The sequence below is a fragment of the Hylobates moloch genome, unplaced genomic scaffold (assembly GCF_009828535.3).
Source record: "Hylobates moloch isolate HMO894 unplaced genomic scaffold, HMol_V3 SCAFFOLD_40, whole genome shotgun sequence".
In the NCBI taxonomy this organism is placed as follows: Eukaryota; Metazoa; Chordata; class Mammalia; order Primates; family Hylobatidae; genus Hylobates; species Hylobates moloch.
In genome coordinates, this window is record NW_026652315.1 from 70,088 (window position 1) to 96,854 (window position 26,767).

A 26,767-nucleotide genomic window follows, 5' to 3' on the forward strand; every position below is an offset into this window, starting at 1 on the left:
AGTCTTGGCACCTCAGTTTCATGGTCTGGTGGGGATAACCACATAGGGTTGTTTCTGAGAATCATGAGCTAAGCCAGCAAAGTTCCTGGTAGCTTGCACACTCCTCCTTTCTTCCTTCTCAGAGAATGTGCTCAGATTGGGAAGCAGTTTAACTGTCCTTCCCTGACATTTGTACAGCCAAGTCATGTTTAGGTACCCGGGGGAGCCAGAGTGCTCCTCCTCTCCTTTTGGAGAAGTTGAGTTATCTTTAATATAAGATAGAAATCAAACCAAATTACATTATTTTACCTCAGAACCCAGTTGCAACCAATCCTTTTGAATGGTATGGTTCTATTATTATATATTACTTCAAACTTAATAGGAAAAAATTGATCAAAATATGTGCCATGTTCATATCTAGCCTGGCTGAATGCCACAAGACACATTAATTGAAAATGAATTTCCACAAACCCAATCAAGCATCATGAAGATGAAAAATGTACCTTTTTCCCTCCATTCCTTCATTGATTTTTCATTTTCCCTACTCAGTGCTTCATTTAGCAATTTTTCAGTTTCATTTTGTTGTGGCCTTAATTCATTTCCTTTACATCCCCCCAAATGAGATAATGTACCATTTTCTTCATCCTTATTAAACTCTTCTTTCATGCTGCATTAGTGCAGGGCAGATTCTGATCTTGTCATATTTCTCTATACATTATTTTTTTTGTTAAAAAGAGGCTGAGCTTTATTCTTTTTATTCTTACATTTTGTGGTGGTTTTATCAAAGAGAATGCACTTTAAAAAATATTGTAACTATGAAATTACAATGTTGCAGGACTTCCAAAATAGAATTAAGGAATGCTATGCAAAAATAAAACACTTTTTCTGAGGAAGAGTGTAAAATATCAATTATTCTCATAGTCACAGTGGGTATGTGGGGATCAGACATAATTCCTCTTTTGTTAAAGGAAATGGAAACAATGGTTTGCCAGATCATAGAGGGATCAAGAGACTGGGTTAAAGACACGGCACTGTCAGGAAAAGAGCAGGCAGAGGGAGACAACGGCTGAAGCCCGAGTGAGCTCTAGAAGGTTCTGTCCCTGACCCAGTCAGTTCACCATTTCCCTGGATTTCTAGGGGTTTTGAAAACAATAATGGGGATCTTCAAAGTATTTCCTTGAAAATTTTCAAATTTTCAAATAATGTGATGGCATCAATTTCCCCTGAAAAGGCTGTAAGAACTCACAATAAAGTATCATATTCCTCTATTTTGACCTAGAATTCATAGCCCTAGTAATCTCGTTTTGATTAGATGCTTTGATTGGCAGTTATACATCTTTGATAACATTTTCAATGTGAAAATGAAGTATTCTTTCATTAAAGCCGTTTTAAGCAGAATGTCTATAAATGAGGGCCCACGAGAAGGAATAACAAAGCAGGGGTGTTGGGGATGGTGGCTGGCTGGGGAGCTTTGGTATATTTATTAACCTATGGTTGAGTTTTGCGATGTGTGCAAGCACACACAGCCCCGACACTCTGATTTTGAAAACAATGAAATGAAAATGAAATGAAAACATTATAAACAAATTTCAAATAAAATAATTTAAAATGTTTATTTCAGGGGAAGTTTATGCCATTACATTATTTGAAAATTTGACAATTTCACAAGGAAATAGCTTGAAGTTCCCCCATAGAAATCCAGGGAAATGGTGAACTGACTAGGTCAGGGATGGAATTTTCTAGAGCTCACTCAGGCTTCATTTATTTAAAATGAAAACAAAATAAAACAAATTTTAAATAAAATAAACAATAATGTCAAATAAATGTTCAAATAAAATAAACTTAATGTGGATTTAAAATACTGAATTCCATTTTCCTTATAAGATTTAAACAGTTTGATTAAATGTGACCATCAGTTTTGTTTTTTGTTTTCTATTTTTGAAGAGTTTATTTGAGCAGGCAGCACCAGGCCACATGCAATTGAGGGCTTCACCTAAGGGGCTTGAGAGAAAAACTTTAATAGGCGTTTATGGAAGCAAGACAAGGAAAATATTTGATTGGTTAAAGCAGAAAGTCCCTACTTAGGCCACACCTGTAATCCCAGCACTTCGGGAGGCTGAGGCAAGAGGATTGATTGAGGCCAGGGGTTTGAAAACAGCCTAAGTAACATAGCGAGACCCTGTCTCTACAAAAGATTAAAAAATTAGCCAGGCACAGTTGATCACACCTGTAGTCCTAGCTCCTTGGGAGGCTGAGGTGGGAGGACTCATTGAGCCCAGGAGTTTGAGGCTGCAGTGAGCTATGATTGTACCACTATGCTACAGCCTGGGTTACAGAGGGAGACACTGTCTAAAAAAAAAAAAAGTCCCTATTTAGAGGTTACTTGGTGTTTTCTGATTGGTTAAATTTAAATTTCATTTTCCTAAGCTGTGACGATTCATTCTGAGATGGGTTTCAGTTTGCTTAGGTCAGAACCCAAGGCACTGGAGCCACCTCAGCCTAATGGCCTCCCAGTTAATTATTTTAATGGTTCCCCTCCTTTGGCTAGCCTTTCATTTGTGAGAGATTGATCAAGTTTTAGTGTGACATCTTCTGTTACCATCATGGCTGGTTTTCCTTTGTTTTAGTGGGAAACTGCTAAGTGTGTCGTCAGTTTTAACCTACCTCCTATTATCAGTAAGAGGGGGCAGGAGGAGGAGTTGATTATACACATGACACTCCCAGTACATAATCAAAGTGATGTGCACCTTTTGTGTGCTCTGTATTGGTGTGTTTCCTGTTTTACATATGGCATTTTTCATGTTTGTTATCCTTTTCCAGCTGGTGAAAGAAAATACCCCAACAGCCCATGTCAAGCGCTGTCTGGTATTTAATACTTACTTGCTGCTGTGTTTTCTTCATTAATTTCTCTCCAAGTTCAATACTGAGTTATGTTTCATGAGTCTTGCACAATTGAGTGCTACTCACATGACTACAATGCTAGAGCCATCTCATTTTCTGTCCTCTGATGTGAAATAGACAGTGTCCTACATGTTACTAATGGGAAGAAATTCCAGGAAGTTGAGAAGCCTCACAACTTCCAGCTGTGGATTCCTCACTGAATCCATAACAGAACCATACTACATTTTTGTACAATTTCACTTTGGTCTGGTTGACATATAAGCTCTTTTCAAAACATATTGGGGGGACTTTTTTTTTTTAACTATAGTGATCTGTTTCTAAAGCAGTTTTTATTTAAATGTGCAGATTGGCAAAGGTGATTTTAGTTCCTGAGAGAAGTTATCTTTTATATGAGATAATTGATGCACTAAACACTTGTTCCCTGTGGGTTTGGAGTCTACTACAATGGAAAAAAGTCAACCAAGGATGGCAGTAACTGTGATGTGTCCTAACAGGGGTGGTTCAAAGGCTGAGCTATCACAGAGGAGGGGGACACAAGGCCAGCCTGGAGGACTTGGAAAGCGCTGGCCTAGGTGACTGTGGGTAGATTGTGACAGCAGCAGTTTTTCTGGTGGAAACGGGGATGAAGGGTGGGGAGGCATTCCTAATGGAGCCACCAGCCTGTGTGTGCAAAGTCGTGGAGGCGGGACCATAGTGTGTTCATGCAGTGCTGAGAGGATGGAGTGTCCTGAATATAGGGTTCATTGCAGGGACAGGATGGGCATGAAATTAAAGTGGGAAAATAGGGAGCACAGCAGAAGGGCCTCCTGTGCCATGCTAGTGAGTTTGAACATTAAAAGTGTAGGGGGTTTTTAATTGGGAGAGTGAGATATTCTGCATTTCTGGTGCCAGAGCATCTGTATTTTGTAAAAGCTCCCTCCATGGAATTCCAGCGTGTGGCTATGGTTAAGGATGATTACTTAGCTCAAACCACCTATGCAGGTAACTCGATTGTAGCTAATGTGAAAAAAAAAAAAAAAAAAAAGCCATGATGAGTTTTAAGAAACTAAAAGAACTTTTATTTCCCCTCCCTCCTTAAATATCAAACTGGCCTGCATTCTAAGAGACTAACATCCTACATGATTGATCAGGCTGCAAGGCACATATTCACATATTTAGTCTGAGTTACAAAGAAACATACTCATCAAAACAAAAATTAGAAAAAATTCTATTAACATCAGTTAAAAGGTCCCAGATTTTATGAAAATGTGTTTTTCCCCTTGTTCTATAAGGGGGCCTACTATTTCATATTTAAATTTAGCTGTTGCAAGATTCTGTTCTTGTATAAATCAAATAGGTGAGATCCAGAAAATGAGTGCTTCTAATTTCTCTGTTCTTAATGCCCTGATTTGAGCCTAGTAACTTGCGTCATTTACCACCACCTGGTGACAGCTAGAACTAAATGCAGCTTTGTGAAGGGTAAATTGAAGGTCAAACTTAAACATTTAATGCATCAAGAAGTGAGAGCAAAGGTGCCTAATGGATTTCTTGCATACCAGGTATATGGGACCCTGGATTTTGGAGTAGCTCCTCATTTGGGGGTTGCTCTGGGGACATGTGTTTAGCAAGATCATCTTGGCCCAACTGGGCCTCCAAGCATCTGATCCAGACAATTTTTCCTCTGAAGTCTATGGGATGGATTGTTTAGGAATGGCTGGATGGATTTGTTGATTCATTCGTTATCTGAGAATATAAAGATGATCAAGGTCTTTACTCTTGGGAAGCTCACAGTCTGGGGAAGGAGAAACATCAGTAATCATATAACAGTAGCTACCTTTTGAGTATTTGTCATGTGCTAGGTGCTACAAGAGACAATATTTCAAAGTTCTTTGAAGTTAGTAGTCAGAAATAATACCAGCCACGCAAGTGTGTGACATAAAGATTGTAAAAAAAGAACCAAAGGCTTGAGAGTCAGATGTTCCTAGGAGGCTATCAAACCCAGGATCATGTGAGTCTACTTATTTTAGAAGCTGAGTGCGTCACTTTGGAAAGGCGTGGAAGGTTCTTCAGGGGAGACCACTGGGGAGACTAAGTTGGGATTCAAGGTTGGCACCCCTTGGGGCCAGCAGTGCACTGACTCTGCCAGCCTTAGCATCCTTTGTGCTCTTAACTGAACAAGTCAATTCAGATCACAGAATATACTAGAAAAGATGTTTCTGTAAGGATGTTCCAGGATAAAAGCAAATCTGCACAGACAGCATTCATTTAGCACAGTAGCATATTTGCTTCTTGGGGCACCATTGCTGAAAACCATGAGCCTTGTTAGAAGCTGCAGCACCCTCAAGTCCTACTCCTGTCCAGCTCCTTCTCCCCAGAACCAAGTGTCTCTCCAGACTGCCATCAGCCCTCTGCTCTCTCATGAGAATTCTAGAGACCTTCTCCCTACAGCACTCTCTCTAGGTGATGTATTAACCATTCACTGATTTATTTTTTAAACTACAATCTAGGGGACAGTGACCAGTAGGATCCTCTCAATATCTTACTATGAGCTGCTCATTAAGGTGTTTTAAAACCACCTCTCTTGCTTTCCTTGCCTCACAAGCCATTCTGATTTCTTCAGAGATAGCGAAACGAGTGTATTTGAAATCACTTTTTACATCATTTGATTAAATATTACCCCTGACTTTCTTGGAATCTTTTAGTTCCATTTTGCCTTTCATTTAAAGATTTTAAAAGTTAACTGTAACAATCTTAATACTATAAAAAGGAATGAAAAAGGCACACCATGACAGTAATTTTTGGAAACTATTTCTACAAAAATGGAAGGAAGTTTACACAAAACAAACTTTAACCCTACCACAACCCCAGAAGTATTTCATTTATCCAATTTCTCTTCCAGCTTTTACTTTCATCATTGTAAACTTTTGCTTTTCTATCCCTTGAGGCTTTTTGTAAACTTTCCATTTTGCAGTATATTTGTTTTCAGTGTTTGTGTAATATACTCCATCAAATTGATATTTCATAATTTATTACCCATTCCTTTAGTGCTAGACATTAAGGTTATTTCCATTTTCTCTCTATTATAAATAATGGGAGCAAGAACATCTTTATATCTAGAGCTTTTTCCTATGTTTGAATTATATCCTTAGGATAAATTCCCAGGAGAGGGATTAGTGGATCAAAGGGTATGAACAGCTTTATGGCTCTTCATATTTATTGCTAAATTGCCTGAAGGGTCATACTAATTCACAATGCCACCTGCAACACAGGAGAGAAGCTGTCCCTCCCAGCCCTGCCAACACTCATTTCTTTAGTCAATAGTTTTAGGCAAATTTAATAGGTAGTCAAGGGTAACCATTGCTGTTTTTAATTGGTAATGTCTTTAATTATTATTAACATTGGACATTTTTTCTTACGGGTGTTTCTGTTCTATTTTGTATGGTTTACTTTTCATGTCAGAGGATTACACTTTTTGAAACCATGTAAAATTTAAAATATTTGATAATGAAAATGCCAAATGCACGCAGAACAGAGAGAATAATTGATGGAGCCCTCTACATTACCCAGGTTCAGCAAATAGCAAGATTTGGCCATACTTGCTTTAGCTACTCCTTACCTCCTTTTTCCCCTCTTGTGCAGTATTTTAAAGCAAATCCCAGACATTCTGCATATGTTTCCTATACACTTCACCGTGCATCTCTGAACATATGGACTTTTTCTTACATACTTATAACACCATCCTCACACCTAACAATATTAATGATAATTCCTTGCTATTATTAAATACCAACCTGCAATAACATGTTCCAAAGTGTCTTTTCTTCTGATGCTTTCTTCCAATCAGCATACATGGTGTTTACATTTAGTTATGTTTCTAAAGTCTCCTAATCTACAGCATTGCTGCCCCCATCTCTCCCGACTACTTTTATTCCTACCTAAGAACTGAATCAGTTGTCTTGTAAAAATGTTCACATTCTGGAATCGACTTTTTTTGTCCTTGTTAGCTCTCGAAGCTTGATTAGATCAACTTTCAACTTTTCGGAAAGGCAAGAACACTTCATGGGTGATGCTATGTGTTTCATCGTGTATCACTTCTGGGGTGTATAATGCCTGGTTGTTCCACCTTGGGTGATGCCAAGGCTGATAATGGAGTCAAGTGGTGACAGCCCAAAACATGATCAAATGTTTTTTTCATCAGCTTTTACCATCACGGTTTAATCTACTGATGATGGATGCTTGAAGCCATTATTTCATAGAAATTGCAAAATTGTAATTTTCTAATTCTGTCATTCCTTGGCCATTGATTAACTGGAATTATTCTGTCAAGTAAAACTAGGGCTTTTTAGAATCTCAAAATGCAGTCTGAACAAAGAAGGCAAGACAGATGCTTTATTTTTTCCTCCAAACAGCTTTCCAAGTAAGGAGTTGATGCCTTTTTTTACATCCATTGGAGTCCAGTGAGCTGTTACTGTTTTTTTTTAAAGAAATATAATACTCATGTTCTTTAATATCTATCTATTTCATGTGTTTTACTCAATTACACTCATTATTATTTTTGATGTTCAGAATGTTCCATCCTTGGCCCAAGGGGAGACACCTCATGTCCTTGTTTTCAGGCATAACAAGGTATCTCGGGTCCATCTAGTTTATTTTTTTGTCCCCTGAAATAAGCCATTCCACCAAGATGTCCTGTGTTTTTTTAGTGGGGAATGCTATTTAGAGACCACAATCTGCACATATTATGTTCTTATTGTTTCCAAGTTTTCTCAGTAGATAGAATAGGGATACATATTTTACAAAAGAAAATAAAAATTATGAATTCATACTAATATTGTCATTTTAAATTGAACAAAACTTTACTTCTTTGATTTCATACTTGTACTGCTTTCTCTTACAGTAAAAATCTTGGTTCCAAACATGGTGATACTACAATATATATCAAACGGTTTCAAAATAACTTCAGTATTACTACTAACAATCTTCTCAGTGAATGAGATTACTTTGTAGCTCTATTTATCTTTAATAATCCACTAAGAATATTGAGTCAAATTACTGTATTCTAACAACACTTGGATTAATACTTCTCACCACAGAGGAAGGGGGACATCACACACCATGGCCTGTCATGGGGTTGGGGGAGGGGGGAGGGATAGCATTAGGAGATATACCTAATGTAAATGACGAGTTAAGGGATGCAGCACACCAACATGGCACATGTATACATATGTAACAAACCTGCACGTTGTGCACACATACCCTAGAACCTAAAGTATAATAAAAATAAAAAAAAATTCGCACCAATTTGATATACATCGTTTCTTCAATTCAGTTTGTTCTCAGATTTTAGGGTTCACTTTTTTCTTTTTGACTTCATTTTATTTTTTGAATCTATAAAATATGCTTTCAAAGTTAAACCTATGTAACAAGGTTTCAAAGTTAAACCTATGTAATAACTTATGTTATTCTGTCTCCTTCACCTAAGTTCTTCCCTTTCCCTATTGGTAACTGTTTATTAATAATTAGGGTTTATTTTGTCTTTGCAGTGTTTCTTTTGCAAATACATATGCATTCATGTGTCCCCACCTGTTTTACATCAAAGCGAGTATACTGTCTACCTTGCCATACACTTCGTCAGTGTTTTTTGAGATCTTCTGCATTTTTTGGAAGGTTACATAGACCTCCATCATACCATGGTTTGTATAACCAGTCACTTATTGATGGAGTTCCATTTTGTGTTTCCTAAAATAACAAAAATCCTTTGTTCATATCATTTCATATTTTGGCCAGTGTATCTTTGGCATCTATTCCTAAAAATGGAATTGCTGAGTCAAAGGGTTAATGCATATGTACTTTTTCTAGATACTGCTAGATTCACTTCCATAGGAATGGTGTCATTTTGCACTGAGAAGGATTTTAAAATTTGTTTTGTTTTGAGACAGGGTCTCACTTTGTCACCCAGGCTAGGGTGCAGTGGCACCATCATAGCTGACTTCTACCTTGACCTCGTGGGCTCAAGCAATCCTCCCACCTCAGTCTCCCAAGTGGCTGGGACTACAGGGACACACCACCACACCCAGCTAAGTTTTTGATTTTTTGTAGAGACAGGGTCTCACTATGTTGCCCAGACTGGTCTTGAACTCCTAGGCTCAAGCAATCGCCCTCCCTTGGCCTCCCAAAGTGCTGGGATCATAGGAGTGAACTACTGTGCTCGGCCTCAGAGTGATTTTTTAAAATAATTTTGTGAGCACACAAATTTAATATACAGGATTTTTGGAAAGTTAATGTGTTATTAATGATCCTATATACTGTTCCCACTATTATGCATAACATGGCCTGGTACAGAGTACTGTGGTTCCTGCCTTCAGGGAAGCTATGATTTGTTTAGGGAGACATGATGTATGATTGGAAAACAAAGAGTAGTCTAAGATATAATATATTATAAAAACAAAGATGGGTCTCTTTAGGAAGCCTTTCTTGCTTACTCTGGGCCACGTGAGTCTTTGGTTCTCTGAATTTCAACACTTTTAATGAGACTTCTAATGATCCTTTTTTCAAACCAACTTTTGACACTTGGTTGAATAAACATGACTGCATTGAATAACACAGCCAAATGTTTGAAATGCAGCCTGCCCTATAAATTCAAGCTGAATAATCATTTTTTGGAGAGTTGTATCTACATTTCCCAAAGCATGTTCTCTGGAAGATCTACTGGATGTTTTAAAGGGTTACACAGCAAAATCAGTGTGGAAATGTTGGATTAATCAAAGCTAATGAGCTGTAACTCCAAAATCATGTCTGGTGCCCCAAGCTCACCTGTTCACAGAATCCCCCTGTCATGGAGCGTCTCGTGTTAATACTGTTCCATGAAACACAGAGAATCAGTATGCAGGCTGTTTCAGTGAAAACCATCCAGCCCCACTGGAAATGAGGAAAAATAGAAATAGAAATAAAAGTAAATGAAAACCAAGGGCATCTATTCCAGTTGATAAACCTGTACTTATACAATTGTACATTTTTGATTAACAATTTTCCATCCCTTTCTTTCTAGATTGAATCATTAAAGAAAAAGTTGCAACAGAAACAGCTCTTAATACTGCAGCTTTTAGAAAAGATATCTTTCTTAGAAGGAGAGGTAAGAATCTGTTTCTTTAAGTTGGTGTCTTCCCTACCATTAAATTTTACGTTGCTAAGCCTACCGCTGACACTTAATTAAAAATATGGCTATTTCCCAGCCTTATAAAATTGATTGAGGGTTAAGTGCCAGCCTTGAAAATGAGGTTCTGACAGCTGTTTTTCCTTTACCATCGGACTCCCCTCATTCCACTTGCTGCTGACTTCTGCTTTTTGGCTCTAGTTTTTCTTATTAAAGAATCATCCTAGCAAGCCTGATAAGCTGTTGATTAGCACTAATAATTCCCCACATTTGTCCAGTGCTTTATAATTTGTGAGATATGTTCATATACATTCCTTACACTATTCTCTCTGCAACTTTAAGAAAGGCAAGACTAAGATTATTATCTCTGTATTAATACATGAGAAAACAGAGGCACAGAGAAGACAGGTGGTTTTGCTCAAGGTTGCCCAGCTTAATAAATGTCAGAGCCAGGCTGAAAGACTCCTAAATCCAGTGCTCTCCTATCACAGTGAGTGAAGATGTGTTAGAGGAGACTTAATTTTACCTGAAACTTTCAGATGCTTAGTATTCTTGACTTTCTGGCTTTTAGAAAGTCATTTGGGGATTTTGTATAGGTTCCAGAGAGAAAATTATGGGGTTGGAAGAACCTTACAAGGAGAAGTCAAAGTCTATTTACTCTGAAGGTTTTTTATTAAGAGCTTGGCATTGAGCCTTTGCCTTTTGAGACTCGTGAAAAGCTGGTTTGCCAAGCACTTGTCCTTGTCTGTGTTCCTCATTATAGCCCTTCCCCAGTGAGAGAGCCCAGCAGACAATGATAAAGTAAGAGGAAAGAGAAAAAACTTTGATTAAGCCCTGCTGTGTGTTGGGCACTGTTAGTTACTTTGGATATGTTCTGTGTAACACAGAAGTTAAGAGTGGAATCCAACTTACCCAAGTGTGAACCCTGGATCTGCTTCTTATCAGCTGGGTGATGTGGGGGAAGTTTCTTATCATTATAAAGGAGGGATCATAACTGTGCTATGTGTGGGTGACAGTGAAATGAGAATGTATAGAAGGTGCCTGGCATGTACTAAGCACTCAATAATTTTAAACATATTATTGTTGTTCCCTCTTTATTGAAAAGGACACCCTCTGAGTTAGATGATATTTTCCCCCTTTTATAGATAGGGAAACTGAGGTTCGAGGACATTAGGAAGTCTGCCCAAGGTTACAGTAGAGATGGGTAAGCCCAGATCCAGAGCCTAAGCTCTGAACCACCACGTTTGAGTGGGTGGTGAGCTGAGCCTTCGTTTACTCTGTTTTTTAGGGGGTGCCTTACAGCAGTGATAATCGGAAGTCCCTCGTGGCCCATAGGGGCCTGGTACCAGATTCAAAGCCCAAGAATCTCTGTCTTTTGAAGCTAAGTAAATGGGTATTTTCCCCATTTCCACTCCTGTCTTCCCCTCCACAGTCATTGGCTCAGTGCCAGCCTTGTGAATGAACATTTCTGTTTCAAAGATGCCTTTCTGAAATCGCAGCTCCCTTTGGGAGGAAGCACACCTTCCCCAGTAAGAGTCAGAAAATGAGTGCCCTAGTGGAAGCCCACGTGTCCAAAGAGAGGGCAGTCACAGGAGAGAGGAAAGACAGACTGACAGGAGAGGCAGAAGGTCCCCCAAGACAGTGCCCCCCACCCCCACCTCTGGCTGTGCTGCTAAAGCAAGCTCTCCTGCTGGCAGATTCTTAAATGTCCAAGGGAATATTGCACATGGGGAGTAATCTTAGAAATAGCTGTGTTTGTTTATGCTCAGTGTATTAAACTCATCTCTTACCTTAGTGTGGATTGCTCCAGACCTTGAAATGTGGAGTCCAGATAGTTTATCTGGGAGGCGATCTCAGGAAGCCCCACTAGGGGAATGGGGAAAATGAGACAGGGAAGGGAAGAGAGCCAACAGCGGTGCCATATCAAGGAGGTTGCCCTGAGGACAGCTGAAGCTCACTCCTGCTGGGGATCTCTGGGAGATGGTGTGGAAGTGGGCCTGAGCTTTCCTTACTGAAAGGCCAGAAAGCTGGGGCATTTATCCACTAACTCGCCATTAGTCATTGGCTGAGACCTGCTCTGGGGGATTGTGGCAGTTGTAGCCTGCCCTTGGCAGAGCCAGTTAGACTCTAGTGGTCAAAGGAAGCCCCCAGATGAAGAATCACCAGTGGCCTGTTAGGAAACAGGAATGCCCAGAGGATGTAGGGGGGTGGGTGGCAGTGTCAGCTATGTCTACCTAATAAGCAAGACTTTGAAAACCAGTTTTTTTGAGCATATCAGTAATGATTATCAATTTGATTGATTAAATTCCCTGAAACTATTTAAATTCCAATACAAATTTATTATGGCTAATTGCTTTTGGCCACTTCACACATCCACCTTAAACAGCAGACAATATATACAAAATAAGTTGCATAATGACAAGATTTAATAATACATTTAGACTTAAAACCTATTCTAAAATACTAAATATCATGGGTTTTAATTTATTTTGTCATTGTTTCTGTTCTTGTTTTTTTTTTCTTAAACCTTCCTGAGGCCATTGTTTTACTTCTTTCAATATTTTCTTAGGGCTAACATCATTTTGACACCTTTCAGACAGGTGCAGTCATCTTTCAGATCCAAAAGAGAAAGGATACCTTCTCCAAATTGCTAAGATTAGAGGATGTGGGTTACATAGGTTCTTGGTTGGGTCACAGGACCCTCAGTGGCTTCTTCCAAGGTGATTCAAACACAGGACTCCTTATCACTGTCTTTAGCACTATTAAAAACATATGCATTCTTTATCAATATTTCATCATGAACAGCTAGGCCATGTAGAGATCTCCTCTCCTAGGAGATCAGAGGTGACATTCAAATACTTGGTTTTCCTCTTTGGCTCTCAGACTAGTTGATCATTTACACACACTCTGCTGACGCTGTTCCTTGCTAATTGTGGATGATCGCTAATGCTGCCACGTTGCTTCCCAACTCTCCACCTGATTGCCCTACGGCACGGATGCTGAGCAGTCCTTCTCCAGGCCCTGAAGTCCTGGGGTGACCTAACTTACATGTTCTTTTGTTATTCTTTCTAACATAACACAGAAAACTTTTAAATAGATAACTAATTAATACCTCCTAAAAGAAACCACAAAAGTTTTGGTAGGTAAATCTGGTAGCTCCCCATCTTATTAATAAGTAGCTACATTTGTTAAGAGCTCAATTGCAGACTCCGGACTCAGACTACCTGCGTACAAATCTCAGGTCTGCCACTTAGTAGTGATGTGATATTGAGCAAGTTAGTTGTCCTATGCCTTAGTTGGCTTATTGGTAAACAGGAACTCTCTCTGTGAAATGGCATCCTCTCCATAGAGTTGTTATGATGATTAAGTTTGTTAATACTTAAGTGATTAGAAAAGTACCTGGCTCCTGGTAAATGCCATATGTGTTACTGTTTCTTTAATTGCCTGGGTCCCAGGGACTCTTTTATTGTCATTGATAAATATTTTAGATTTATAGCTATGTCCCATAATGAATCACTCTTTCTCTTTTGCTCATCCTCAAAGTTGGAGACTGTCATCAAACTCAGCTGTGTGATAATTTAACAAAGAGAATTTCACCTTTAGGTGAACATGGGCAGGGCTTGGACAGGCCAGGTCCTACTAGCAGGCCGTAGGGCCCAAAAGTCCTTTGCCTGCAGCAACCTGAAAGGTTCATCCTGGGAGGGTGAGGCTGGATGTGAATCTTATAGGCTGGCAATATTTCAGCTTCTTTTAGCAGTTGCCCCTGATATTTCCAGAATTCATAGGTGTTTGGGATTCATATCAAGTCTTAGAGTTTAAGTGTCATAAGCTGATGATCTTGTATGATGTCATTACTCCTATTATTTGTTCTGGCTCCATGCCCAGGCAGTATTTGGGGATTTATTGATCATGCCTGTGCTCCACTTAGCCACAATGCTGTTAGTTTTAAAGAAGCAACCCTTAGTTTCAGACTGAAGAGCCTTGGCTCTTACACATGTCCTCAGTTAGTCCAGTTCCTAGCTGTTCCCCAAGAACATTTTAGCTGTTCTCCTTCTTGAGCTACGGTTCAGGACTGCATGACATATCCAGCGCTGTGCTGGAGCTGCTTCATACTGGTTAATGAAAGCGGAAGCCATGCATCACTTCTCAGGTCTCCATTCGGGGATGTCATGTTGGTCGCTTGCAATTAGCTATGGAGGAGGTCTTTACACCACAGAAATTGACATATGTCACAATCAGAGCTTTTTAACCTAGGGATTTTATTGTCAAAAATCTACTAGCGCACCATTAGTATTATATAACCTTGCAGTTATACCTAAGGGCTTTGCGTTTTTACCCTGACACCTCTGCTTACAAGCATAGTAACTCTGGGCAGGTAATTCTACCCCTCTGAGCATCAGTTTCAGCATTTGTGAAATGGGGATAATCCCTCCCACTTGAAAGAAATTTTTTATGATTAAATAATAGATACAAAACACTTAGAATTGTGCTTGGCACAGTGCAAAAGATGGACAAATGTTAATTGTTTCTTAATTACTCAACCTTTTGGAGACTTCGGTTCTGACTCACATTCTGCCTTTATCTGTGCATGACCTTGGGCAAATCATGCCACCAACAACCTGGGCTCAGTTACTTCATCTTTAAAAAAGGGAGAAGGCTTAGATCAACTCAGATTATTACCATTTTTAATGTTTGAAAACTTTGTTGAAATGTTGAAATCATATTAGGATCCTAGACAAACAGTTAAGGGAACACCCTCTACCTGATCCTTGGCTCGGAGAAAAGGACAGACCCTTTCCTAGGTCACGGCTGACACTCTAGAACCCTTCTTTTCTTTTAAAACAGAGAATATGGATTATTTTAGTCCCTGGATTCATCATTTGTGCTTACCTGGGTTTAAACTCATTAGATTTTGAACTCCCTCCTCCCGCTGCCCCAAATCCAAACGACACAGCAGACTCCTGAAAGCTTGCTCTAGCCTGGCCCTGTCAGACTATATTTTCATCTACCAATTTAAAATCTTCCTGATTCCGCTGATAAGTGAGAACATGCGGTGTTCAGTGGACATAAACATGGGAACCATAAACACTGGGGATTACTAGATGCAGGAAAGAGGGAGGGGGAAAGGGTCTGAAAAACTACCTACTAGGTACTATGCTTATTACCTGGGTGATGGGCTCAGTCATACCCCACACCTCAGCATCCCACAATATACCTTTGTCACCAACCTGCACATGTGCCCTCTGATTCTAAAATAAAGGTGAAAAAGAAAATCTTCCTGATAACAAAAATATGCCCATTCTATTTTCTTTTTTTCAAACAATTTTTTTTATTAGCTCAACTTCTGGAGAAGAAGAAATATTCTCCATTTCCAATATAGAAACTATTCTTAAAATAACATTGCAAGCATTTATCTTCATAAGCTTTCTGAAACTCTGAACAGATTTCGTTACACTTTTCTCTGTCGGATATACTACACTTACAGCTCAATTCAAAAGTCAGAGGAAAGGAGTCAAATATCTCGGTTTTGTCCATCCTTCATTTAATGTGTGTTGTGTAGCACCTGAGCCTCTCAGTGTGTCTGTTATGCATTCCTGGGACTATTATTAATTTTTCTGTGTAATGTTGGAGGGGCAGCACCAGGCACTGGGCTCCCCACATGCATTTTATGGAACACACGTTCAGTGTATGTGCTACAGCCCCCAAGCTGCCCACACCTCTGGGCCTGAGGGAGATGGTGGGGGAGGTGACCGCCAAACATTCATGACATAATTTCCAAAAAATGTCCAGAGGTGCTGCACATTTTCTCCCTTCGTGAAAGGCACATGTGCCTCCCAAGCCATCGGGTTGGTATTTGTTACACATATAAACACAAGGGGGTGGTGTTTGAAAGCAGGAGAACCATGGAATTTGCTTCTCAATCCCAGAAGCAATCTTTTTTGTAGCACAGTCCAGGCAGCAGTCTGAGGCTATTCTTTGTCGTTCCACTGTAGTCATATTCTGCAAGACTAAGAAGCAGATAGTCTTGATTTATTGTATCAAATCCGTTAATTTAATTTTTAAAGGTTTTTCTTAAATCTGCCCCACACTCTCTAACTCTCCTCTTACTGCCCATGTTCAGGCTCTCATCATCATTTATTTTTTACCTTATCAACTTAGTTATTTATTAACTTACATAAATAAGTTTCTGTTATTTATTAACTTACATAAGTAAGTGTTTCTGTTTAAGCGTATAATCCGCGGAGTTTTGACAGTGTTTATACCCATGAAATAACCACTGCAATCGAGATAGAATTTCTATCACCCCACCAAAGATTCTCTGTTTCACTTTGCAATCTAGCTTTCCATTCATCCCTAGGCAATTCCTCATCTTTTTTTTTTTGGAGGTGGTGAGTCACTTTTTATCACTTTTGGTCACTACAGATTTCCATTTAGTGGGAATCCACTGTATGATTTCCATTTCTAGAAATGGAATCATATAGCATGCCCTCTTCTGTATCCAGCTTCTTTCACTCAGCATAACGATTTGAGGCTCATCTAAGTTGTATGCCTTCCATTTTGTTGCAGAGTGGTATTCCATTGTATGAATATATCGCAGTTTATTCATTCAGCTGACAAAATACATTTGAGTTGTTTCCAGCTCGGGGCTATTGTGAATGCAGTGAGCATTACAGTACAACTCATTATGTGAACATAGTTTTAATTCCTCTTGGGTGAATTCCTGGTAGTGGAATAGCTGAGTTGTAAGAGGAGGTGTAAGTTTAACTTTTTAAGAGACCGTCAGTTTTTCAAAGGGGTTGTAGTATTTTAATTTTCCAGCAGTTTGAGTGTACCAGTGTCTCCATATCCTAACCCAGACCTAGTATTGCCAACCTTTTAAATTTAGCCATTCAGTGTTATAGCTCTTTTAGAATTTGTCTAGAAGGTTTTCTGGCTTTGAAAGCCCCCAAAATAAAAATAAAAACAAAAGAAAATAAATTGAGCCACGCTAGGGGATATAGAGTGCTGTCTCATGTGGTTTTAATGTGCATTTCCTTGTCAACTGGTGATGCCGAGCATCTTTTCTTCTTTTCGAGAATCTTTTCATATGCTTTTTGCCATTTATAAGTTTCATCTTTTGAAGTGTCTGTTCCAATCTTTAGTCCATTATTTTATTGAGCTTTTAGTTTTCTTACTATTGAGTTGGAAGAGTTCTTTATATATTCTGGATTCAGGTCCTTTGTCAGATATATGTACTATGAACATTTTCTCCCATCCTGTGACTTACTTTTTTGTTTTCTTGATATCTGTTGAAGATACATACACATATATATATATTTGTTGTTGTTGTTGTTGTTGTTGTTGTTGTTGTTTGCAGTGGGGTCTTGTGCAGTCACCCAAGCTGGAGTACAGTGGTGCAATCTTGGCTCAATGCAGCCTCGACCTCCTGGGTTTAAGCTATCCTCCTACCTCTCAGCCTCCTGAGTAGCTGGGACTGCAGGTGCATGCCACCATGCTTGGCTAATTTTTGTGTTTTTAGTAGAGATGGGTTTCACCACATTGCCCGGGCTGGTCTCAAACTCCTGAGCTCAAGTGATCTGCCCATCTCGGGCTCCCAAAGTACTGGGATTATAGACATAAGCCACCATGCCAGGCCCTGTTGAAGAGATTTTTTATTTTTGGTTTTCAATTAACCATTTATTTCTTTTATGATTTGTGTGTTTTATGTCCTAAGAAACATTAGCCTACTACAAGGTCACAAATATTTTCTCCTGTGGTTTCCCCTAAGAATTTTATAGTTTTTACTTTTTCATTTAGGTGATCCATTTTAAGTTGATTTTTGGGTTTTGTGTGAAGTAAAGGTATCAATACTCTTTTTTTCTACACAGATGCCCAGTTCTTTACTTTTAATGTCTCTTTAATTTCTGATATAGATTATTTGTACCCTCTTTCTCTCCCTATTTAATGCACTGTGTCTCTGTCTGTCTTTCTCTTTCTCTTCTTTGACCAGATAGTGGGTTATCAATTTTTGTTGATGTTTAAAAATAATTAAAATAGCTTTTGGCTTTGGTGATTTTCTCCATTGAGTGTCTGCTTTCTATTTTATTGGCTTTTGCCCTGATGTTCATTACTTCCTTCTAATTATTTCGGGATTACTTTGCTCTTCTTTTTGTAGCTTCTTGAGGTAGAACTTAGGTCATTGATTTTAGACCTTTCTTCTTTTTTAATATAAACCTTTAAAGCTATAAATGTCCTTCTAATTTCTGCTTCACCTGCATCCCACAAGCTTTGATATACTGTACTTTTATTATCATCCAGTTCAAAATATTTCCTAATTTCCGTTGAGATTTTTCTTTGATTTATGGATTATTTAGGAGCAGGTTATTTAATTTCCAAATAGTTGAAATTTTTGTTCATATCTTATTTTTATTTCTAATTTAATACTTTTATAGTCAGAGAACACAGCTTGTATGGTTTTAACTTTTAATTTATTGGGACTTATTTTATGGCTCAGCATATAGTTTTAATTAAATTTTTGTGAAAAATATATATTTTGCTGTTGTGTATGTTCTACAAATACCAATTGGGTTTAGGTGTTTGATAATATTGTTTAGATAACTGACATTTTTCTTGGATTTTGTGTAATTGTCCTATCAATTGCCAAGAGAAAGGTGTTATAATCCCTTACCATGGTTTTAGACTGTCTCTTTCTTTCTTTGTTTTTACTTTATGTATTTTGAAACTCTGTTACTAGGTATATACACATTTTTGTTATGTCTTGATGATGAATTGATCTTTACAATATGAAATGTTGGTCCCTACCTTTGTTAATACTCTTTGTCTTGATATCTATTTTAACTGATATTAATGTAGCCATTACTGTTTACGTGATATATATTATTCCAGCCACTTACTTTCAACTGATTTGTATCTCTGTATTTAAAGTACGTCTCTTATAGACAATAGTTGGGACTTGCTTTTTTATACATTGTTATAGTCTCTGCCATTTAATTGGAGTATGTAGTTTACTAATATTTAATTATATTTATATGATTGGATTAGAGCTACCATTTCATTATTTGTTTTCTGTCTGTTCCTTCTGGTTTGTTTTGCTTATTTTGCTTGCTTGTTTGTTTTGTTCTTCCTTTTTGCCTTTTGGATTATTTCAGTTTTTTAAAAATATCATTTTAAGTTATCCATTGGCATTTTTGCTGTATCTCTTTTCTCTAATATGTTCGTGGTTACTCTGGGTATTGCAGTATACATCATTAGCTGTTCACTGTCCACCTAGAGATAATATTGTACCATTTCTTGTAAAATGTAGAAGTCTTGCAATGATATATGTTCATTTACTGCTGTGCCTGTGGTTATAATTTTTATATGTATTGTATCTGTATACATTATAAAACCGTGATATGTTGTTATTATTTTTGCTTTAACGATCATATGTACTTTAAAGAAATTAAGAGAAACTAGATTCTTTCATATATACTCTATTTCTGAAGGTCTGAGTTTCTCTCTGATGTCGTCTCTCTTCAGCCTGTAGAACTTTTATTTAGAATTTTGTGTAGTGCAGGCCAGGTGGTAAAACATTCTCTTAGCTTTTTTTTGTCTAAAAGTAAGGTTTTTATTTCGCCTTCATTATTGAAAGATATAGAGCTCTAAGTTGCCAGTTTATTTCTCTTGGTACTCATTGTTTCTGGGTTCCATGGTTTTTAATGAGATGTCTGTAGTAATTCAAATGATTATGCCCCTATATGTAACAGGTTGCTTTCAAGATTTTTCTTCATTTGTGGTTTTCAGAAGTTTGACTGTAATGTGTTTTTCTTTGAATTTGTCCTGTTTGGGGTTTACTGAGCTTCTTGAATTTGTAAATTTATGTCTTTCACTAAATTTGGGGAGTTATCAGCTATTATGTTTTACAGTAATTTTCTGCTTTAGTTTTCCTCTCCTCTCTTTCTTTGATTAAAAAACCCGTATGTTAGGCTTTTCAAATTGCTTCACAGTTCCACAGTGCTCCATTTATTATTTTCAGTCTTTTGTTCATCTACTTTCAATTGGATAATTTATATTAATGTATCTTAAAGTTTACTTTTTCCTTTACCATCTTCAGTCTTAAGTCCATCTAGTGACTTTTTTTTAAAAAAAATTCAGGTATTGTACTTTCCTGTTCTAAAATTTTCATTTAGTTCTTTTTTATGTTCTCTATTTCTTTTTTACTACTTCGTTAATTGTAAGCATATTTTTCTTTGTCTCACTGATCATTGTTATGATGGCTGCATTAAAGTCTTTGTCTGAAAATTCCAACATCAGAATTATATCAGGACTGGTGTCTGTTGATTCTCTTTTCCCTTAGGAATGGGTAATATTTTCCTGACTCTTTATATGTCACATAATTTTGGATTATAAGCTGGACATTGTGAGTGCTTTGTTGGGTTCTTGTTTTAAAAGGCAATGAATTTAGCCAGACCCAGCTACATCCTGCTTGTCTGTGACAGTGATGGCAGATCTCAGATCAGTTCTTTAAACATTAGCTGCAAACTTCTTTCAGTTTTCTCCAGACATGCATGGTTCAGTGGTCTACCAGAGACTTGAACTGAGTCTATATACAAGAATTTAGTGTTTTCCCCCAACTCTGACTCTCCTCTTTTGCCTTCTTCCCTACTGTTTGTAGCCCTGGCATCCTTCTCCTGGTTTCTTCCCCCAGAAAGATGATCTTTCTGTTAATATTTTACTATATCTGTACTGCCACCACCATGACTGTGCTGCTCTCAGGGCAAAGCTGCCAGCAAAAAGAAAAATAATAAAACACAGAGAATACAGAGAACTACTTGCCACATGCTTCAAGTTTCACCTCATCTCCAAAACTTGCCTGTCTTTGTTCACTTCTCTAGAGATCTCATTAGTTGTTTTTAATCTGTTATTCAGAATGTACAGCTGTGACTTGCAGCAGGATCAGCGTGTTGAGTGCATACTCCTCTCTACTGCAAGTGCAGCCCCCACTCTTTAGCTGAATAATTGCAGTGGCCTTCCTGCTGTCTTTAGTCTTATTTTCCTCCAATCCAACTTTCACTTGGGAGCCAGGTGATTAAAATAAATTCTGGTGCTGACCTTGCTATTGTAAGATTGATTTCTAACTTCTTGTAGTGGCATACATAGCCTTTCCTAACTAACTTCTACACACCTGTGTAATGCAATAAGGTGCCTTTTCTCAACCTAGTGTGTTTCCACAGTTCTGGAATACTCATCTCATTTGCTTTTTCTTACTCTCTTTCCCTTGCCTAACTCCAGAAACTCCACCCCTCTCCCCATTTTGAGTCAGATGTCCCCTCTGAGTTCCCTCTTAATATTCTGTGGATCCCCCTATAATGTTACTTAGCACATCGTTCTATTATTTGCTGCCCAGTTATCTGTATTCCCCCAAGACCGAGCTCCTCAAGGGTTGCAAATCATGCCATATTTCTCTAACTTCTAACTCTTCCCTCACCTAATTTCACTGCCTGATATATAGTAGATATACAATAATTTTTCTACTGATTGCATTATATTCTCATGAGTATACATTTTTTATTTCTGTTTCTATGGGTGTTGTACACACACAGAGTTCCCAGGAAATAGAACAAAGTCCACTATTCACTGTGTATCAGTTGCGGCATATTTGCTAACCTTGTCTTTTAGGCCCCCTACCTATAGGTATTAGACCCAGCATGCTGTGAAATCCTTATGATTAAAGTCTTTACACTAAGAAGGGATAAGGCGATGGTATTACTGGAGCATCCGGCAAAGGCAGGCATCTTCTGCCTTTCTCTTTTCTTATAAATTGGAGAGTTCAGACATTGCTGGGAAAGCTCTCTCTCTCTCTCTCTCTGTCTCTCTCTCTCTGCACGTGTGTGCATGCATATGTGTGTGTGTGTGTGTGTGTGTGTGTGAATGCTGCTGACTCTCTGGGAATAAGCCAGCACCATTCTTCCATACTGGGGATGAGGTGATAGATTCAGAGCCCATCGATCTGTCATAGCGTGTCATCTGCTAAGGAATCTGCAAAGCATTCTCTTCCTTTACACCATTTCTTATTTATCAGAAGGGATTCATTGACTTTTAGATTGTACAGAACATGAATTTTCACAAGAACTGATACTTTGCTCCTTGGTATCAACCTTTCAGAGTGGGAGCTACTGAATGTTTAACCCACATTCTTTCTTTCAAAACAAATGAGCTTCTGTCTCCATAGAACTTTTAAACTTACTTGTGTTACCTAGTGTCTTAGAATAGTGCCTCAGCTTCAGCTCCAACTTAAAGAAGAAAAGAACAAACGGTTTCATTTCTAGTTACGCAAATAAAATGCTCATTGTAAAATCATTTATAAATTTATTTATTCAGCAAATATTTATTTTGTATCTGCTGCATGCCATGCTTTCAGAATACAACCAGGAAGATAGATATGATCGATCACTGCTTCATGAACATTTAGTCTGGTGTTACTGAAAAATATATAGAAGGACTTTTTAAAAAGCATCCCAGAATCTCAATACGCAGAGATAACTACTGTTCACTTCTTTCTGAAAAATTTTTTTTTTTTTGGTGTTTTTGCCCTTCAGATTTCAGGCACCAGCACTTTGTCTATTTTCATTTCAGTATCTTTGACTTCTTTGTCTATGTTCATTTCAGTATCTCTTGCTTCTTTGTCCTTCATTTCCCCCATAAGGCAAATTTCCAATTGCTGAGCATCTAATCTTTAACTTATGTAATGTTTGGCTCTGGCCCGAAAGAAAAAAAACTTTTCAGAATGCGAATTTTAATCCCAAGGAGCTTGTTCTACTTTATATGTGTGAGATTCTGAATTTTCCACACCTACGAAATACTAATTAAGTTATAGAGGTATTTCCCACTCTTAAATTAACAGACTTGCTCATTTTATAGTTTAATGAGGAGGTGTTAAAAGTTGGGCTGCACCTTATTTATAATGGCAAAAACGTGATAAATATCTAAATGCCCATCAATAAGAGACTAGTTAAATAAATAATGTATCCATACAATGGAATACTATTAATGAGTTAAAATAGTTTGTTGACATAAAAAGAAAACTAATAAAGATGGAAAGATAGCTACAACAAATTAGTAGCTGAAAAAGCAGATTATAACATAGATTACAATATTTTGTTTTCATTTATGTAAAACTGGATGCACATGTCTGTACATGCATAGAAAGCCATTTGTATGCATTTGGTCAATCTATTTCTTCAACAACTATTGTGTAAGTGATGCTCTGTAAATACATTGTGATAGTTGCCCATGTCATGGGGCAAAATCAGATAATACATATAAATTGTATCATGCATATTTGGGGGGAACATATTTGACTTACTGAAAGTACCTTTTTTTTCTCGTCTCCAGAATAATGAACTACAAAGCAGGTTGGACTATTTAATAGAAACCCAGGCCAAGACCGAAGTGGAAACCAGAGAGATTGGAGTGGGCTGTGATCTTCTACCCAGGTATTTAGGAATTTCCTGATTTTTTTTAATTTAAATTCCTCTTTGTCTGAAGAAAATACTTTACTGGGCTGTTCTTAGCAGAATTGCATTCTTCCTGTCAAAAATATTTCTGCAAAGCCAAGTGGTGGCTGCTGAGGGGCTTGACTGGTTTCTGTAGGAACAGAGGCATTGTGCAGGGTGGAGGGGTCAGCAAAGGAGAGACCTGGGGAAGCCATTTAGAGAGAGATGGGCCCTGTCAGTGAGTGCATACATTTGTTCCTTCCTTCCTTCCTTCCTTCCTTCCTTCCTTCCTTCCTTCCTTCCTTCCTTCCTTCCTTCCTTCCTTCAACTAATGCTGTTAGTACCTTCCCTGTGCCAGACAGTTATGACACAGAGAGGAATGAGATTTGGTTCTTGCCCCAGAGTATAGTCTGGAGGGAGAGACAGGTATGTAGGTAGACATTTATAACGGTGTGAGAGGGGCATCCAAGGTGCTTTAGTGATATACAAGAGGGAGGATCTAAACCTTGAACAAAATTCATCTGTTCCTCAGTACTGTAACAGGGTATTGTCAAGCACTGGATCCAGTTCATAAATACCTGACCTGCTTGAGTCATCAGCAGATATGTGATAACTATAACCTGGTTTGTTCAGTTACATTCCTGAGCTAGAGGACTGACCTGTTCATTGTTAAGCTGCTTCCACGCTTGTGTCTCTTCCTGGTGACATTAGAGCCTGTAACACAGTAACCTGCCTCTGATAACTAACTCACCATTTCCAGGTGCTCACAACTGTGCCTGGCCTCAAGAGGACATAAAACAAGTTTACAGCAAAGATGCTAATGACATGTGACTTGTGATTTAGGTAATCAAAGTCACAAAATGCCTGGTATCCTGTGTGCAGGAGGGTGGATTCTTGTGTGAACAGGGGCACTTGTGTGTGCTTTGCTGGATATAGTAGTCTAGAAAAATGTCGAATCCTGGAATCTTGAGTGGTTACAGCTGGTGGGAAGTAGTGATGAGCCGATCACCAAGCTGGGGTGTGGAATACCTGGTTCTTGTCCTACCAGCCAGCAGCAGGATGCCTTCAGACAGGTCTTCAATGGGGCCTCAGTTTCTCAACTTGTAAAGTCAGTGATTTGACTAGGTAACTTCTCAGGTCTCCACCAGCTCTAACATTGTACAATAAGGCTTCCTTTCCTTACTTTATTAATTTTTATTTATTACTGGCATTGTCATTTTTGTTAATTAAAATGAATCACTTGCCATTCTCAAAGAATTTACAAAAAGCAGCATTAGGTTCTTTCTTTGATAATGTCCTCAATTACATTGCTTGCCTTCTAGTAAAAAGGCATTTTTTATCTTTCTGATATAATTAGCAGAAAATGTTGAATATATATAGACTCTGGATCTCATCATAATGAGATATATTTTCATATATGAAAATATAACCAAAAAGAATGATCAATTGTGTTCAGAGACCTTTTTGAAATATAAAAAATTTGGCCATTTCCCCCCTTTTTGTATTTTTTAAAAGCCAAGTGGCCTAGTCCACTCTAATTGCCCACATAATAAATCTTGTTTGGCTAAGACGGTACAAAACTATGTCTGAAACCAATAAATTGTTTGTTTTCTAATTCCCACATTTTGGCTTAAAACAAGCTTTTCAACTTGAATGCCCAAGTATAGCCTGAAGCAAACTTTTATGGCTAAGTTATGAAACCACAAAGCGGTTTTCATAATGGAAGTGCTGACAGACCCTTAACTTATGGCCATGGTGAACTTGGAAGCCACTTCAGTATCTAAAAGCAGCTTTTCCATAAATGTAGCATTTGGTTTCCCCCAGGATCCATCTTAGCAGTTTAACTACCTAGGTCAATCAGCAGAGGAAATGAAAACTACATATCCTTGTTTCCGAAAAGGCAGAATAATATTTCATTCGTTTCCTCGCAAATATTTATTAAGTGCCTACTATGTGAAAGGCGCCAGGCAAGTCTGGGTGGGGAGGAGCCCAGGATCTTTCGGTAACTCAGGGCAGTGCCCTTCCACCTGCACTTCTTGGAACTGCCTTACTCTGAGCTGGGACTCCTGGAGAGGCCTCTGGATGCCCGGGGGGATGAGGAGGGTTAGTGAGGGGCTGGCCCGTGGGACCCTTCTTCCTCCCCAAAACAACCTGAGAAAGTCAACTTTTAGTTTGTTTTGTCTGTTGGATTCCAAGTAAGATTCTGTTTGAATAAATAGCTCTATGGGCAAAAACAAATTGGAACTCCCGGTCTAGTTAATCCCCATGTTTTATGGATACCAGAATTGGAGCTCAGAGAGATTAAGTGATTCACTGGAAGCCACATAGCCAGAATTAGAACCAGGCCTTCTTGAGTCTTGGTGCAGTACATGTGTAGTTTGAAAATATGTAATAAATGGAGAGCTACTAAATGGTGGTGTGTATGTTCTAACAAAATTCCTGGGTCATACTTGGACCTCAAATTTGCATCTAATTAATAAAAGATTCATGGTATTGTCCAGAATATTTTTTAGATTTTTTTCTCTAGAATATTTTAGACCAATACAAGCATTGAATTAAGTCTGAGTTATGCAGAAGTGTTTTGTTCTTACTCCCTGTTCTTCTCCTACAAGGAATTCATCAGTGTGGGACAGTCAGGGACGCTCAGGCTGTCCAGTTCCCTGCGCAGCCAGCTGCTAGCTGAGCTCAGCCTTGGGCAAGTTACTTCATCTCTCTAAAGCCTCAACTCTTTCATCTTTAAAATAAGAATGAAGAGGATAATATCAAACCTCATTGGGTTGCTTTGAAGATTAAATGAAAATGTGTACATAAAGCATTTAGAGACTGGGCATGGTGGGTCACACCTGTATTGCCAGCACTTTGGGAGGCCAAGGCAGGAGAATCCCTTGAAGCTAGGAGTTCAAGACCAGCCTAAGCCACATAGCAAGACCTTATCTCTACCAAAAAAAAAAAAAAGAAATAAATAAAAAATAGGCCAGGCGTGGTGGCTCACACCTGTAATCCTAAGCACTTTGGGAGGCCAAGGTGGTGGATTGCCTGAGCTCCGGAGTTCAAGACCAGCCTGGGCAACTTGGTGAAACCCTGTCTCTACTAAAATACAAAAAATTAGCCGGGTGTGGTGGTGTGCACCTGTAATCCCAGCTACTCGGGAGGCTGAGACAGGAGAATAGCTTGAACCCGGGAGGCGAAGGTTGCAGTGAGCCAAGATCACACCCCTGCACTCCAGCCTGGGCCTGGGCGACAGAATGAGACCCCATCTCAAATAAATAAAAATAAAAAT

At 38.5% G+C, this 26,767-nt stretch overlaps 1 protein-coding gene and 1 pseudogene across 1 annotated transcript in view; both read left to right on the forward strand.

Annotated features, from left to right (window-relative positions):
- Positions 1-26,767, forward strand: part of LOC116463517 (myocardial zonula adherens protein) — a 94,357-nt gene that overhangs the window by 60,306 nt on the left and 7,284 nt on the right. The window contains exons 11-12 of the mRNA XM_032146646.1: positions 9,908-9,991; positions 23,387-23,487. Coding sequence (XP_032002537.1) covers positions 9,908-9,991; positions 23,387-23,487 — 185 coding nt within the window. The remainder of the gene's footprint in view (positions 1-9,907; positions 9,992-23,386; positions 23,488-26,767) is intronic.
- Positions 16,904-16,960, forward strand: LOC116463545 (U7 small nuclear RNA; annotated as a pseudogene).